This window comes from Squalius cephalus (assembly GCF_949319135.1).
Source record: "Squalius cephalus genome assembly, chromosome: 5".
Lineage (NCBI taxonomy): Eukaryota > Metazoa > Chordata > Actinopteri > Cypriniformes > Leuciscidae > Squalius > Squalius cephalus.
This window is the reverse complement of record NC_137126.1, coordinates 10,362,310-10,378,437: the sequence shown is the minus strand read 5'-3', so window position 1 is coordinate 10,378,437 and position 16,128 is coordinate 10,362,310. Positions and strand designations below refer to the sequence as shown.

At 36.7% G+C, this 16,128-nt stretch overlaps 3 protein-coding genes across 3 annotated transcripts; 1 reads left to right on the top strand and 2 right to left on the bottom strand.

Annotated features, from left to right (window-relative positions):
• Positions 1-468: 468 nt before the first annotated feature.
• Positions 469-3,548, bottom strand: cdc26 (cell division cycle 26 homolog). The gene is made up of 3 exons (XM_079872963.1): positions 3,475-3,548; positions 2,859-2,964; positions 469-1,020 (listed from the first exon to the last, which is right to left on the bottom strand). The coding sequence occupies exons 2-3, from the start codon at positions 2,937-2,939 to the stop codon at positions 835-837; spliced, it is 267 nt and encodes an 88-aa protein (XP_079729089.1). The 5' UTR covers positions 2,940-2,964; positions 3,475-3,548; the 3' UTR covers positions 469-834.
• prpf4 (pre-mRNA splicing tri-snRNP complex factor PRPF4) lies at positions 3,540-10,363 on the top strand. Its single transcript, XM_079872958.1, has 14 exons — positions 3,540-4,032; positions 4,478-4,682; positions 5,680-5,866; positions 6,763-6,850; positions 6,946-7,025; positions 7,142-7,235; positions 7,343-7,437; positions 8,134-8,192; positions 8,312-8,435; positions 8,522-8,611; positions 8,747-8,869; positions 9,186-9,293; positions 9,392-9,510; positions 9,802-10,363. The coding sequence occupies exons 2-14, from the start codon at positions 4,517-4,519 to the stop codon at positions 9,993-9,995; spliced, it is 1,527 nt and encodes a 508-aa protein (XP_079729084.1). The 5' UTR covers positions 3,540-4,032; positions 4,478-4,516; the 3' UTR covers positions 9,996-10,363.
• Positions 10,333-15,717, bottom strand: rnf224 (ring finger protein 224). The gene is made up of 3 exons (XM_079872959.1): positions 15,318-15,717; positions 14,352-14,562; positions 10,333-10,797 (listed from the first exon to the last, which is right to left on the bottom strand). Exons 1-3 carry the CDS (start codon positions 15,395-15,397, stop codon positions 10,516-10,518), a joined length of 573 nt encoding a protein of 190 aa, XP_079729085.1. The 5' UTR covers positions 15,398-15,717; the 3' UTR covers positions 10,333-10,515.
• Positions 15,718-16,128: the final 411 nt, after the last annotated feature.

Here is a 16,128-nt window from a genome sequence, read left to right as displayed (position 1 = left end):
TGGGTCCCAGAATGTGAATCTTATGTCAACATTGATGATAGTTATGCTCCTTAACTGAAAGGGGTGTGCCTTTACATGCGGGACCCAGTTAAAGTGCCCAGATACTAAAGTGTCTGAATTGCTTGTGAAAACAAAAGGCTGGAACCGAAGGCTCTCTTACTGACAACCACATATTTGAAACATTTTTTTGTTCCTTTGTAGATTTTAATTTTTTCCTGTTTTTGTTTGTATTTTTAGTTAAAAGCAGAAAAAAGAAAATATTCACATCATATTTTTTGCAGCAGGAGCCACTCTGTAGATTTGACTATCTGGGCTTAGTCCTATTGCAGATGTATTTTAATAACAAAATAAGTTTGCATTGTCTTAGATGGGAAACACTACAAGCTTAAGGGTAGAAGGATTAAACTGTGTTTCAGTGCTGTGACGGTGTTAACATTTCTTAGGCTGTTTACAGTTCAGTCATGTCTGTAGAGTTTGAAATATACACAGTACTGTAATCATGAAGTAAATGATGATGAATAAATATGAATTTAAAGATAATTGTTGTGACTACCTCATTCATAAACCAACCTGTCTTTATCTTCGGCTCACTTGTGAAATGTTTGTCCTTGTCTAATAAAAGATGTGAAAAGATACCAATTTCTCCATTCAACTAGCAGACTTTATTTACTCAGAAAAATAGTCCTTTGAAATCAGTTGTCACAAACACAGTTAATCAAACCCAAAATGCATGTGCTTTCAGTCCATTTCAGGTCAGGCGAGATCAAAACAATGTGTGTTAGTGTGTTGCAGATTCTCAAGACCTTATAGTCCATTTTTCAGGTTTGCAAATTGTCAAAACTGAAGGTTTCCAAAAAGTGATGGTAATGTGTTAGGCTTTGGGTGGGGTTTGTATCCGATTCGCTCTTGGATCATCTGCTCCCTGGTTTTCCCGTCCGTGCCGCCACCTGATGCACCGCTCATCTCACTGGATGTGGCTACGCCAACTACATCCACCTCATCCCTCTGTTTCTTCCGGCTCTGGACAGACATGGAAAAGTAATGTGGAGATCATAAAACACTTGACCATGCTGGTATAACCTGTTTGTTCCAGCAAGGATGGTTGGGATACGATTAATGGTCTGATGAGTTAAATTAGGGAAGGTGATTTGTTCCAGAAACATTTTTTGTTATGCTGGTTGAAAGTCTCTTCACATCCTGACAGTAATCACTAAGTTTAGTGGTCTAAATGTATATATATCGTCTGTTAAAGGCGTAGGACCATAAAATGTTCGACCAATCATTGTATTCGGTCCGAATGCAATGATACAATGTCCTTCCTGCCTGTCAACGCATGCATTTCCATACCTCCGCGCACCGTTTCATGCTATAGCAGAGTTAGACAGATGTCAGTCACAGAGCACCACAACCAAAACAGCAGCCGACTTTTACAGTTCCTCCTGAACCAAAATAACAAGCTTTTTTTGGCGCTTTTGTTTGCTCCCTGCTGTACGCGTTCATGTGTTTTGGAGACGCTCTGAACGGAGGGTGGGATCTTATGCTTTCAAAGATAACTCTATTGCTAGCCTTTCCGAAAATTGCCTACCCTACCTTTAAATAAAAATGTTTTACGTTGGAGATTTTCAATATGCTGGCCAATATAACGTGGTCTTAAACTTTTTGGATACTGGATGCCATTGTAGAAACTGACAGGTGTTTTTGTTACCCATGATTGATTTATTCTGCAGCTGAAGGCTTTTTTAAATAAAAGGGTTATGAAGTAGTTTTTGGGTGATCACAAGGTAATAAACACCATTTGAATGCTACGTCTTATGTAGAATAAACCAGATTTTTCTAGTACATGATTTTAAACATTTGTCTAAAGTAGTGTTCAGTTCATTTAGGCTAGAGGGGAACTGGCTCCCTTACTTAGCCTGGTTTCTCCTAATGTTTTTTTTATCACCACTGTCACCTTTGGTTTGGTCAGTTGAGGTTTAAAAGACAATTCCTCGGTTTTACAGACAAGGCTTAAGCCTAGTCCCAGATTAAAATGCATGTTTGAGTTGTTTTAAATGAAAGCAACTTGCACTGTTTTGTCTCAAAATGAACACCAGTAATGTTTTTTTCCTAAGGCACATTTATAAAAGCTACTTAAATGCCCTAATTGAAAAATAATAATAATAATAATAATTCTTTCCTTTTCCTTTAATCCTCCCTTGTCTGGTTTATGCTACTCTGAGCAATGCCTCTTCACGATGACTCGCTTAATTTAGTCCTCATTTGTAGTCTTCAAAGGCATCTGCTAAATGTAATGTACTGTAAATGTAATTGAACTAAAGCCTAATCCTGGCTTAATCTGAGCCCTGTTTGTGAAACCAGGCCACTATTCAGCAATACCTCTGATTTAACTACTGACATCGGATGAGAAGAAAATTTCTCCTGAATTGAGCCAGATAATGACGATAACTTTGCAACATCTACACCATTTTTGAACTGAATTGAATCAATATCGAACTGACTTCTGCTTAATAATAACACAATTGTCTTCTGTAGAGCTTCTTTACATCTGAAATTGATGAACGTTGACAGTTATTGAACTAAACTGAGCTGAATAAGAACACTATTGTGTTCTGTGGAGCTGAAATCGAATTTGTTTCAATTCATGAATTACATAAATACTGTTATTTTCCTGTTTATTAATGTGAAGCTGCTCTGAAACAATTGGTGTTGTACAGAGGGCTATATAAATAATTGTTGCTTGACTTTGATGTAAAACGAATTTATCTCTTGGTTGTTTTAATGTACAGTTATTTGTATAGAAAGCATATGGATACAGACCAGTCCTAATTTAAGTTACTGGATGATCATTAAGATTTTACCTCCAGCTCTTTCTTCACGCTTTCAAACTCCTCCGTGTCATCCAGCTTGAGCTCAAGGCGCGTGGGTTTCCTGCGCAGCATCTTAACATCACCGGTTCGTCGTTGCCTGGAAACATACACTGATATTGGGTTATTGTGGATAAAATGTTGTGTGTTTTGAGTACTGAAAACACACACACACACACACACACACACACACACACACACACACACACACATATATATATATATATATATATATATATATATATATATATATATATAGTTTAGCTGCTCAACTCTTGTTGACATGTTAAGGAAATTACTATCACTAAGCCGATGTGTGCTAGATTGACATTTGTATACATAATACAGGCTTATTATTTGATGTTTAACATCGTTGAAATTGCATATAATGTCAATTCAGTGAATCGACTTCTGCTGGAAACACATAACCATCTTGTTTAGCAGCTACATGCTAATTAGACCAATAGCTTTAAATTCTGTGTCTTATACAGCCACAAACAGCAGGATAATGAACCATGCAGACTGTTGTTAACTTTAGTGAACATGACAGATCAACTACAAACAATTCAAACTGAAAGATAGGACTTTTTCGCATCACACCACTACTTACCGCAAACACACTCGCTTGATATCACAGAATGTTTAGAAGGGGATCATGGGAAATGTAGTTAAAGCGCATAGGAGGAAAAAAACGATGGAACGATGGTGTGGGTGGGATGGGCTGTTGATCTACTAACAGTTAGTGTTTTATTTATTTTTAACTGTTTACATTTAGTTGAAAAGCCCATAATAAGGAATATAATGGAAGGTTCTGTGACAATATACACGGTTATGTACGCTCATTTAATCGTCATGTGTTCACTGTGTTTCACTAAAAAAGCATGAAAACTAGCCCTACAGAAAACACATCAGCGTAATGTCAAACGAGTGTTTCCACCATAGACTGTATAAACCTCAGTTTTTCCAGTCGTGCGCACTGACATATATATCGGTCACTAGATGTCACTATTTATTCATGGTAAAAAGCAAAACAGGCGGATATGACGGAAATACTGTGCGCCGGATAGCCCGCGTCGTGTGGTCGTGTTTGAAGACAGTACACATTGGATTTAATAAAAACAAACTGTTTTTAAAGGACCATATTTGTGCGTTTGTGAAAGCATAAAGGGTGAGTGAAGAGCTGGATGTGTTTATTTTGCTTTAATTTCTCATATTTTAGATACAATTTGTTTAGTTCTCTGAACACCCTGCAAAAAAGTTCTGTTACAGTGATGTATCATATGGCTTATGTTACTTAATGTTTGCCGTATTCAAATACTATGGTGTTTATATGGTACTTCAAAGTAATTAAAAGAATATCACGGTAATACCACAGTACGTTTTTGCTAGTTTAGGAGTATAAGTTATTCAGCCGTCTGACTTATACCTAATACTTCCTATCTTTTGTTGAATGTGTGTATTCCAACAATCACCTATTTTATTATAATATTTTGATGATATTGAATTTGTCAGCAACCAAAGTAAAGGTTAGGTTGGTTGGTATGACGTAGTATTGTCCATATATTATTTGTAATGCATGATATGGTGTGTCAGTAATTATGCCTCTGTTTCAGATCAGATATTCTGTGATTGCCTGACAAATATTTGAAACAATGTCGGATGAAGACGAAGTTCCAGTTGTGAAAAGGGCCAGAATCTTCTATGGGAGCCTTGAAGAAAAGGAGAAGGAGCGTCTTAGTCGTCTTAGTCGTGATGGAACGTCTACCAAAGATGCTGTTAAAGCAGGCATTGAGTCTGGACATATTAATATCTCCAGTGGTAAGATTGATATTTCAAAGCAGCTCTGTTCTGGATAGCGAATGTTAGTGTTTGGACAATAGGAGTCGAACTCAACCCTCAAACCACTAAAATCTTGAAACATAATTTTGCCCAAGTGTTTTAACCCTGTAAAGCCGACTGTATCATATTTGATGCATACATTTCCATGGCCTCGTGATCAAAACAGTTGGACACCTTCTACTACACGCCTTTCCATGTGATTGATAGTTCATACTTTTTTAGCATGTAAAAGGCATTTTAGTGTAATTCTAAAATGTCCACTTTCAAGTTTTGGTACATATGTCTTTATATTATAATTTCAAAATGAACAATTACTGGACTAAAGCACCTTAAGTTTACTTGATTATTCATACATCATGTTTTAGAAAAATCATGTTAAATGTGAGTATCAAATCTGATACATCAGGCTTTTGAGGTATGTTTATTTGTTCATCTCTCCATCAACACGGTCTTGGGTTGCATTATATGTTTTGTCCCCCACAAATAAAACTAAACACTTAAATTTCATCTTACTAAGACATATTATTGGGAGATATAGTGTGACGACTGATATTTATATGCAGTTTATGAAAGTAGTCTGCTGTACTTTTATAAAGGTCTCTTTTATTTACAATACAAGCTATCAGAATTTCATTTTATGGCCATTATATAAATATCAACAACTGCACCAAATTGCATATTTTTCCTCAGTTTGGGCCTATAAATGAATGTTTTTATTTGTTTTTTCCTCAAATGTGAGTTCTATGTTTTCATTGTATCATAGGATATGAACCATAAAAGCCTGATCTATCAAACATGATACAGAACATAAAACACATATGCAAAAAAAAATGTAGGGTCTCTTTTATGTTTTGTCTGAAGGTTCCATAAAAAAAAAAAAATCAGACTTTTATGTCAAGCTTTACAGGGTTATTATGGGAAGTGAAGTTTGTTCGCTCTTTAGTAGTGTGATATATTTGTTTTTCTCTCTCCTCAGGTGAGTCCATGGAGATGGAGGAGCGTGTGAGTGAGCGTCAGGCTGAAGTGCTGGCAGAGTTTGAGCGCAGAAAAAGAGCCAGACAAATCACAGTCTCCACTGACGATGTGGAGGTCAAGGCCTGCCTCCGAGCTCTTGGCGAGCCAATCACACTGTTCGGGGAGGGGCCTGCGGACAGACGAGAGAGGTGAGTGACTTTTGTATAAAGCTCTGCTGCTTATTCTTGCTAAGAACTTCCCTCTTAGACAGGAAGACCAGACATTAGATCTTCTGACTTACAATAAAAATAAAGTGGTTATTAGCCATTTTGCATGTTGTTTGCATAATAGAACATTAAGTATAAGTGGTGGTCAGTCACACTACACTTTTCGTTCTATTGACTTCCATTCATACGTATGCGAATGTGTCAGACCGCGAACACAAGCTCATGTGAAAAGTTCTGCTTTTTGCTGCATTCCAAAGTTAAAGTTTGTTGAACTCTGACCTGCGAATTCGCATCACTTGAAGATGTGACCAGTAGAAAATCAGTACGTTACGGCGTGACCTCTTGGCTGAATAAAAAATGTTTTATATATTTTTGCATTAAAGTCGAGTAGATTGAATATTTTTACATTTTGATTGTATTACTATTTGATAAATGTTGAATTCATGTTTATAAAAAAAAGACGCTTCTGAGCGTGACGTCATTTCAGCACTGTTTCATTGTCCGAAGAAATTTTGCATGCTCAAAGTCTAGTGTGACCGTGGCTTAATGGCGAATGTTCGCTATTTGGAGAAATGAATTATCATTAATGTGTCACTTATGTTTACAAATACTGCTTTTATTTGATCAAAATGCGGTTAATTCATCCTTGCTGAATAAAATTATTTTATGAAAATCATACTGACCTCAAACTTTTGAACGTTAGTGTGCTACTCCTGCGCTTTGTTTTTGACATTACACATACATACACCATGTCCAAAATGACAGGAGAAACTACTTGAAATCACTTTTAACATTCACACTGACAGGCATGTCTGAAAATCCAGTTTTTTTTTGGAGTTCAGAGTTTTTTATGTGTTTCCACTGTTTATTTTCCTCAGATTGAGGAACGTTCTTTCAGTAGTTGGTCCTGATGCCTTGAAGAAATCAAAGAAAGAGGATGAAAAATCAAAACGCACTCAAGATGAGGTAGGAACATTCCAGTTTCAAAAAGTTATCACAGACTATAAAATATTTGAATGTCAAATGAATGGTGATTATCTATATGCATGTGTTTTGCGCAGTATCAGCAGACATGGTACCATGAAGGACCTTCATCTCTGAAGGAGGCACGTCTTTGGTTAGCCAAGTATTCACTGCCCAGGTAAACACGGGATAGAGGATATTTTACAGTAACATCTAACAGTATAAATAAAATGCAACCAAATGTCATTAACTGTGTATTTAAACATTTTAAATTGATTTTGTTTGGTTCTCCAGAGCAGTGCAAAGGTTAGATGCCGCAAGGGCCCAAAAAGAGATTCCAGAGTCTACAAGAACAGTTAAACAGCAAGAACTTCACAAGAACCTCCGGGTACGACAGCATACCAAGTGGAAAAGACACAGGGTTTATGATGTGTTGTAATTTTCTGTCTCTTTTAATGCTGTATGTAATTATTAAAATGGTTTTGTTTTATTTAGAATGTGAATAACTTCTGCAGTCAAATTGGCGATGACCGTCCAATATCTCACTGCCAGTTTAGCCCCAACTCTAAGCTGCTTGTGACTGCGTCATGGTATGTGTTATTTTTTTAAATGAACTATTATTTATTATTTCATTTTTTTTATGCATTCTTCACAAAAACATTTTTTAGATGTTTTATCAATTTTAGACTTCTAGACTTTCTCAAATATTGTATATAATCCAATGAGATTATAGTATGAACAAGGAGTCCTACAACAGGAAGGTTGACATACACATACACAACTCCTATCATAGAGTCTTAAATTACAGGAAGAGACTGAGAAATCCATAGAAGAGCTGTGGCAACTTCTCCAAGATGCTTAGAACAACCTAGCTTTACCTCACCTAATCTAAGTTCAGGCACTTCCTGAATTTTTGATGTTTTACTAAATAAAAACATGAATCGTTTTTGTCAGCTTTTTTCTATTGTTTATCAGCTAACTTCTGTTAACTAAATCAAATAAATATTTGATGTAATGATCCCCCCCCCCCCCCCCCCCCCCCTTTTAAAACAGAAACAATTCCATTTGGCACATGTGCACACAGTTATTAGTTTATTATGCAGGCAGATTGTGGGCCATATCATCTTTTGTAGGAATAGTTTTTTTTAAAAATCTCTCAGAATTAATAAATTATTTACAAATGGAAAATTTGGAAATGGAAAATTAATGTTTTTTGGAGCGTGTAATGTTTAAAAGATTTTAAAAGACACATTTTTGTACCAAGTATGTCTTTGTCTTTGTTGTAGGAGTGGCTTGTGTAAATTGTGGAAAGTCCCAGATTGTACGCTAATTCGCACATTAAGAGGTAAATATAACAAATATGGTTTGTAGTGTTTATTCTTGAAGTCTGTTATTGTCATACTTTTTCATTTCCTTCTTACAATGCAACATTGGATTAATTGATGGTGAACTTTTCTTTCTTAGGTCACATTACCAACGTGGGAGCGATTAGCTTTCACCCTCAAGCCACACTCACACTTGAGGAGTCGGATGTCAATATGGCCTCCTGTGCTGCTGATGGATCTGTTAAGCTGTGGAGTTTAGACAGGTGTGTATTATTAGTATTATTTGCATTTTCTGTCTCAGTTTCTGGAGTAAATCTTTGTAACATTTCACCTGTACATGTATCTGTAGTGATGAGCCAATAGCAGACATTGAGGGGCACTCTATGAGGGTGGCTCGGGTGGCCTGGCATCCCTCTGGCCGGTTTTTGGGCACAACATGGTATGATTTTTCTTTTTTCAGTTTTAATATAGTTTTTTATTAGGTAATAGCAAACTAGAGGTGTGAATATTGGTGTTGGGCTACATATTTTGTCATATATTTAACAGAATTGGCATATTTTTGTTTTTCTTAAAGCTATGATAACTCATGGCGACTTTGGGATCTTGAGGTCCAAGAAGAAATTCTGCATCAGGAGGGTCACAGTAAAGGTGTCCATGACCTGCACTTCCATCCAGACGGCTCTCTGGCAGGAACTGGGTAAGGGCCTCGCACTGAACCCTGAGGCACTCCACTGTTTTTGTATAAGAACAGGTGCAGCCCTCTATCTATACAGCTACTACTACTGATGCTCATGATTATGAGTCCAAGCATGGATGTTTTAAGGCCAAATAAATCTTTAATCCATTGGGTATGGTTCCTCACACTTGCAATATTTGCTTTACCAGAGCCCAAACCAATTAGGCTTCCACTTCATGTTGTGATTATCAAACCTGCGTTTTATTGATTTAATAGGATATGTTATATTTGGTGGTGGAGCTCATTTTTGTATTCATTTCATTTGTCATTGCTACAGTGGTTTGGATTCATTTGCCCGTGTCTGGGACCTGCGGACTGGTCGTTGCATCATGTTCCTGGAGGGCCACCTCAAAGAGATCTACAGCCTCAATTTCTCACCAAATGGGTGAGAAAAAGAAAGGGCATATTTGGAAGATTTACTAAAGCTGTTTACTGTTATTAGACCTTAATTTGATAATTAACCCTGAAACATTCCTTGTGTAGCTTTCATGTGGCAACAGGAAGTGGCGATAACACCTGTAAAGTGTGGGATCTTCGTCAGAGAAGGTGTATATACACAATCCCTGCCCATCAGAACCTTGTGTCCTCAGTCAAGTTCCAACGTAAGTATTCAAGTCAAAAGGAGATTTTCAGTCATTTAGGGATGATTCACTCACAAATAAAAACTGTCATTATTTACTCACCCCTCTAGTCGGCAACTTCAGTACACAAAATGAAAAGCACTTTTAGCAAAATATCTTTGCGTTTCAGATGGCTTACAGGTTTTGGGTGAAAAAATCTTTTATCTTTCCCTATAGGTCTACCTTCTGTGTAATGAATGAGTTTTAATTCACCTAGATTGAATTTGTGACATTTTCAGAGTTTTAATATTAACAGGGTCTCTTCCTTTTTAGCTAACGATGGCCATTATTTGCTAACTGGTGCATATGACAACACAGCAAAAGTGTGGACCCATCCTGGCTGGTCACCTCTGAAGACTCTGGCGGGGCATGAGGGGAAGGTCATGGGACTGGACCTTTCACCTGACGGACAGCTCATTGCAACCTGCTCTTATGACCGAACCTTCAAACTCTGGATGTCAGAATGAGATTCTCTTCCTCTTGATTTATTTTAATTTTTAATTTTTGTTATACTGGCTTTTATTTTTTTAAGTTTAGTTGTTAAAGAGCTGGAAAACAACACAGGAGATATTTAAACTGGATGCTGATTGACAGTTTGGTTCAATCAAATCATGAATACAAACAAATGATTCCCATAGTTTGAGTTGTGTGTTGTAACAATCATCTGTTATTCTATTGGATTGTCTAAGATCTGAAATCCAGTCTGTACATTCTTCCATCTTTATCATATTAAAAGTATGTCCATACATCCTGTTCCATTTTGAGCACAAGTCCACAAGTGTTATATTACTGATTCATTTAGTACCCGAATAAATTGCATTTTATTGTCCTAGGCAATTTTGTAAAGGAAACTGTAAGTTCTGGACAGTGTCCATTGTAAAAAACATAATAATTCTGCTCAAGACATTTTGTAATCTCACGGTCATGGAGTTCAGTTTATGTACCATCCATAAGCAGAAAGAGATTGATTGGAGTGTGAAGATGAATCTAGCACCACCAGCAGCAGAGCAGGCAGTGCCTACAGCAAGATCTTCTGCGGAAACCATGCTCTGTCAGAGCCGTGTTGGCCCAGGCTGAAGGCGGTTGATCTGTGATTGGCTGCTTTACAAAGGAAGTTTTGGTCTCCAGCGGAGCTTTCTGGCTGTAGGTTCGCTGGTTTTCCACTTCAGCTTTAACACCCAGAAACGCTGCCAGGTCTAGGTCTAGTGCAGTGGCGCCCCCGCGAGGTAGAGGAGTGCTCTGCCTGCACTGTGGACAGGGGATCCACATCTACGAGGAAGAGAGACAAAAGCACACAGGTGAGGTGTGTAATACTATGGCGTTATATGTGTGCCTCATTCCTGAGCGAGTAATTGTAAGTTTTGAGCACAGAGAACTATATTTTGCAAGCACATTACATTATATTTTGAACAGAAATTAACAATCGCAAAAAAAAAAATTCGTTTGAGCAAAGAAAAAACGATTCCGTGCTCAATAAATGTATTTGCTTGTTTGCTATTATCCATATTAACGTGCAATAATAACCCCTCTAACGCAGTTTACTTAGGTGCTCTCGCACAAACCTATTCTCTGCGCTCCTGTCAAGTCCCTCTCTCTCTCTCTCTCTCTCTCTCTCTCTCAACCTCTTAATTCTGTGCTCGGTCAACTCTTGACACACACGCTCGCTCAACTTGCAACAGCGTTACAAGTGTGCCACAAAATCAACCATTTGGAAAATTAAAGGTCAATTGTGATTGGCTGTTGGTCTTGTAGAACTATCCATATATATCCATATATAATCATTTATTATATGATATCTATGGAACTATCTACAGCATCCCGGAAGCTTACTGAAAAAAAAATCGAAAAAAATAACTGACTACAGCTAGACTAATGGATTAAAACACATTTTGGTAAGTATTTTTTTTTATTATTAACTTAAAAGTGCCTTGTTAGTTTTGTGTATTATAATGCTGTTGTGTTGTTTAACTTACAATATTATATCTCCTATTGTGACTAAATTATAGTTTGACTTATCCTTTTCAAGCATTCTAACGCTAGCACAGCCGCAGACAATCAGAACAGCAACACCTAAATGTCACACCACTTTAGTCACAATAGGAGATATAATATTGTAAGTTAAACAACACAACAGCATGATAAATTATAAGCTGAATCTCTGGAGGAGTGTCATAATATTCCTCTGTCAGATATAGCCGTCAATCACCTCACACAATGACCTCACTCTTAAAACTGACATTTTCCGAACAATTAAACAAAATTTGCCCTCCAACTACTAGGGCCTAGGCTAATGTCTGTGATCTAAAGAAAACCACCATTATAATTATTATTTTAATTATTATTTTTGTGTATTATAATTTATAATAGCCTACACAAAACTAGCAAGGCACTTTTAAGTTAATAATAATAATAATAATTAAAAAAATACTTACCAAAATGTGTTTTAATCCATTAGTCTCGCTGTAGTCAGTTATTTTTTTCGATTTTTTATTTTTTTTTAGTAAGCTTCCGGGATGCTGTAGATAGTTCCATAGATATCATATAATAAAGGATTATATGATATATGGATATATATGGATATGGATAGTTCTACAAGACGGGCTTTGGTTCTACTAGCGATTTGATTGGAGACCAACAGCCAATCACAATTGACCTTTAATTTTCCGATTGGTTGATTTTGTGGCACACTTGTAACGCTGTTGCAAGTTGAGCGAGCGTGTGTGTCAAGAGTTGAGCTAGCGCAGAATTAAGAGGTTGAGAGAGAGAGAGAGAGAGGGACTTGACAGGAGCGCAGAGAATAAGTTTGTGCGAGAGCACCTGAGTAAACTGCGTGAGAGGGGTTATTATTGCACGTTAATATGGATAATAGCAAACAAGCAAATACATTTATTGAGCACGGAATCGTTTTTTCTTTGCTCAAACGAATTTTTTTTTTGCGATTGTTAATTTCTGTTCAAAATATAATGTAATGTGCTTGCAAAATATAGTTCTCTGTGCTCAAAACTTACAATTACTCGCTCAGGATTGAGGCACACATATAACGCCATATTAAACAGTACATCAACACATTAGGAAATTTCTAAATTACTTTGTGAATGTATGAACTTCATTCACAAGTAGTTTTGTCAATATTCAAAAAATTTTAATGTTAATTAAATTTGCTGCGAACGAAAATGTAGCGTGTCAATTATGCAATATTAATAAACACCTATGTAAAAACCTTCAGAATATAGATAGGAATAAAACTGAAAACTGCATGATGTATTTGCTACTGAAGTGGAGATTTTTGTGCATGAGGGAAAAACTCATTTTGAGAAAATTGCCTTAAAGATATATATTGTAATTGATTCAAATAGGTAGTGTAATAAACACTTAAAAGTATATTAAAATAGACCCTCTTCCTGAAAAAAAAAGTGGGTTTTACCTGTAGTGTCTTGCCTTAATACACTTCACAAATCTTTAATTATAGTGTAAAAGATGTTTCACCACTAATCATTTAATTTTTTTGGAGGGCACAAACTCAAGTGGGATTTCTGGATGTAATCTGAGCATAATGTTTGGAGCTAGAAGGTCCAACCACACCCTAACCCCATCCATAACCATATCCCTCCACGACACATTTAGCAGCACAAAAAGTTTCCAAAAGGTGTATTTGACTTAAATTGGCGTTGCACAGACCGATCGGTGTATTAATCTAAAGCATATGGAGCTGTCTGCTCTCTAATCACTCTCGTGGTACTTTGATGACTGCTGACCTTTCCTTGCAAGGGAATAAATAATCTTTAAAGACAATTGGCACATGTTTGTCTCTTATTCAGTGATGTAAAATTGTTTGCCACTACATCCACCGATCAGTTTGCACAGCGCCGCTTCAAGTCGAACACACCTAAAGTCTGTTGAGCGCAAACCCAGTCCCGCATCCGATTCTAAAGATTTCATTGGGTGTGTCAATCCCAGTGCTGATTGTCTACACGACATTAAAACAAAAGGTGCCATGTTGTAAGGTGCCATTTCAACTTGTAAAAAGCGTTCACTTCCTCATAGAGCTCGTAATATGAGAATTCATATCCGAAGATGTGAACAGCTCTGAATAGAAAGTCAGGTGTCATCTCAAAACAAAGACATTTAGTTAATAAAAGTGAGATTAAATACATAAAGTATATTTGTGATATTTACCAATTAATTATTGCAGGTTTGCATAATATTCTGAGTTTGTATTTCACTGTTTTTATTCATTTTGAGGAATACTGAATCTATTTTTGTGGGTTGAGTAAATGCATTCTCACATTTAGTCTAGAACTACAATCATGTTCTCACAGCGCACACAACGCCTCTGCACATTTACTCCCGATTTCGCTGAACACGAACGGGAGAGCTGTCAGTCAATAAATGGGGAAAAAAGTAACTTGCCTTACTTGTTTGAAAAAGTATTTCTGATATTTTGTTATAAATTTAAAAGTAAAAAGTAGTTACTTTAAAAAAGTAATCTGATTACATAACTCGTGTTACTTGTAATGCATTACTCCCAACACTGTTTATAGGTGTCTGTACAATACATAAAAATGGGATAGGAGAAAGTATTTTAAATAAAATTGCATTTACTCTTGCATTTTCATTCATTTTCCAGGTTCTTTATGAGCATATACTTGGATGAATATACTGCTGAAAATGTGTGAAACAAAAAAACACACATTTGACATTTTACCCAGGTAACACGTTATGAGTGTTACCTGACAAGAGGAATCACATTTGCACTTTGAAATAGGTCAAGCAAATATTCATGAAAATTGTAATGAAGCATATTCAGGTCGCTTGAGTCCTACCTGCTCATTGATGAGGGTGTCCAGCCGCTTCAGACAGGCCTGGCAGAACGTGTGACCGCAGTAGAGTTTCCGAGGGAGTCTCTCTCCCAGGTTATACGCACTGTAGCAGATGATGCAGTCCAGTTTACGGCTGTCTCTGGAGTTCTGTGCCCCAGTGTCCACATCACTCTCGACAGGAGCCTCGGACACGGGCCCATCCTTATCCGAGATCCTACAGAATGAGCTCAATATGATACAAACGTTTGCCTGAGATGTTTAGTGCTGACTTTGAAATGGTTTTAAGTACAGAGGCCCCAAAAATGTATTTGGACAATTTAACTTAAATAATGTTCCCCGAAATATAAAACCAACTTCATATATACACTAAAATGACACTAGATGATTAAAAATAATTGCAAAAATGCCACATAAATACCTTTTGAGGCCATTAAATCCCCCTCACACAATATTTTACTCTTTCAGATACACAAGGTCAGCTGGTAAAGAGTGTGTAAGCTGAGCTGCATGTATCTGTTTACTATTAGTGGCTTGCAGCAATGAAATTTGTATACACACAAGGTTATGGTAAAATATCTGTATATTGTATGCTTTTATCCTCTTACAAATGATCTTTTATTCCCAACCAACAAATACAAAACATAACCATCATCATACAACATGCTCAGTTACCTTATGAGAAATATTTAATGGATTTTATTTGCAGGACTTGTCAAAGTGATTTCATTGTTTAGACTATACATTTACATTTAAACCATTTGTTTATTTAACGGAAATCCTAAATTTATGTATAATTACATTGTATTAAAGTTTAATTTAAGAAACACGTGCATAATCTGAGAAAAGAATTGACAAAAATAAGATAAAAATTGACATTTTTGAGAATAACTTTTTTTTCATTTTATTTTAAGCATAAATTCAAATGTGTCTTATTTTAATTCATAAGCAATTTCCATGCGGAAGTTCTACCTGTCCTCTTCTTTCTCAGGTCTATTCTGTACGTCGTTGGTCTCTTGAGGTCCTTCCGTACCGTTCGCAGCTCCATCCATGTTTAATGTACGAAAAGTCCAACTTCTGTTAACATTTTACAGCCGACTCTGTCTTGGTTTCTTCATGCTTCACATCCTTTGTCAGGTAGTTTAACACTTGAGTGCACCTTCTCTTGCTTTCGCTGAAGTTCCCAGCAGCACTGGCTTTGTTGTCGTTGCTCTCTCTCTCTCTCTCTCTCTCTCTCTCAACCAACCAACAACAACTGCCTCTCTGAAATGGAGGGCAAACAATGGAGTGCTTCCCTAGAGCCTTTAATATTTAAGTACTGCCTGACGCTGTGAACATATGCCTTTACACACACACACACACACACACACACACACATACACAGTTGCACGTTCACCCTTCTGAAAAAAGAAAAACCACCGGTGATTGTGGGAGGAGGGTTGAATGTTGTTGAGCAGGTATTTTATTAATTAGCCCAGAGTTGCACTATGTATCTTCTGTTCTTGGTATTATATTATTATTTCCTCGTACTAATTTTCCTACTACACACTTAATGTTTCCATTCTGCCTTGAATTTGCTAAGGAACAAGTTAATCAATGATCTAAAAAGCAAAGGAATATACTGTAAATACAGTAGCCTATGAAAAGATTTGGGTTTAGTTTTGTGGAAAAACATGAAATTAAATACATCAGACACGTTTAGGGTGCAAGAAAGTAGAATGGGAGGAGGTATTGCTTTACAGTCACAAAACAGGCCTGAAATTCAAGCCTAGTCACACACAGA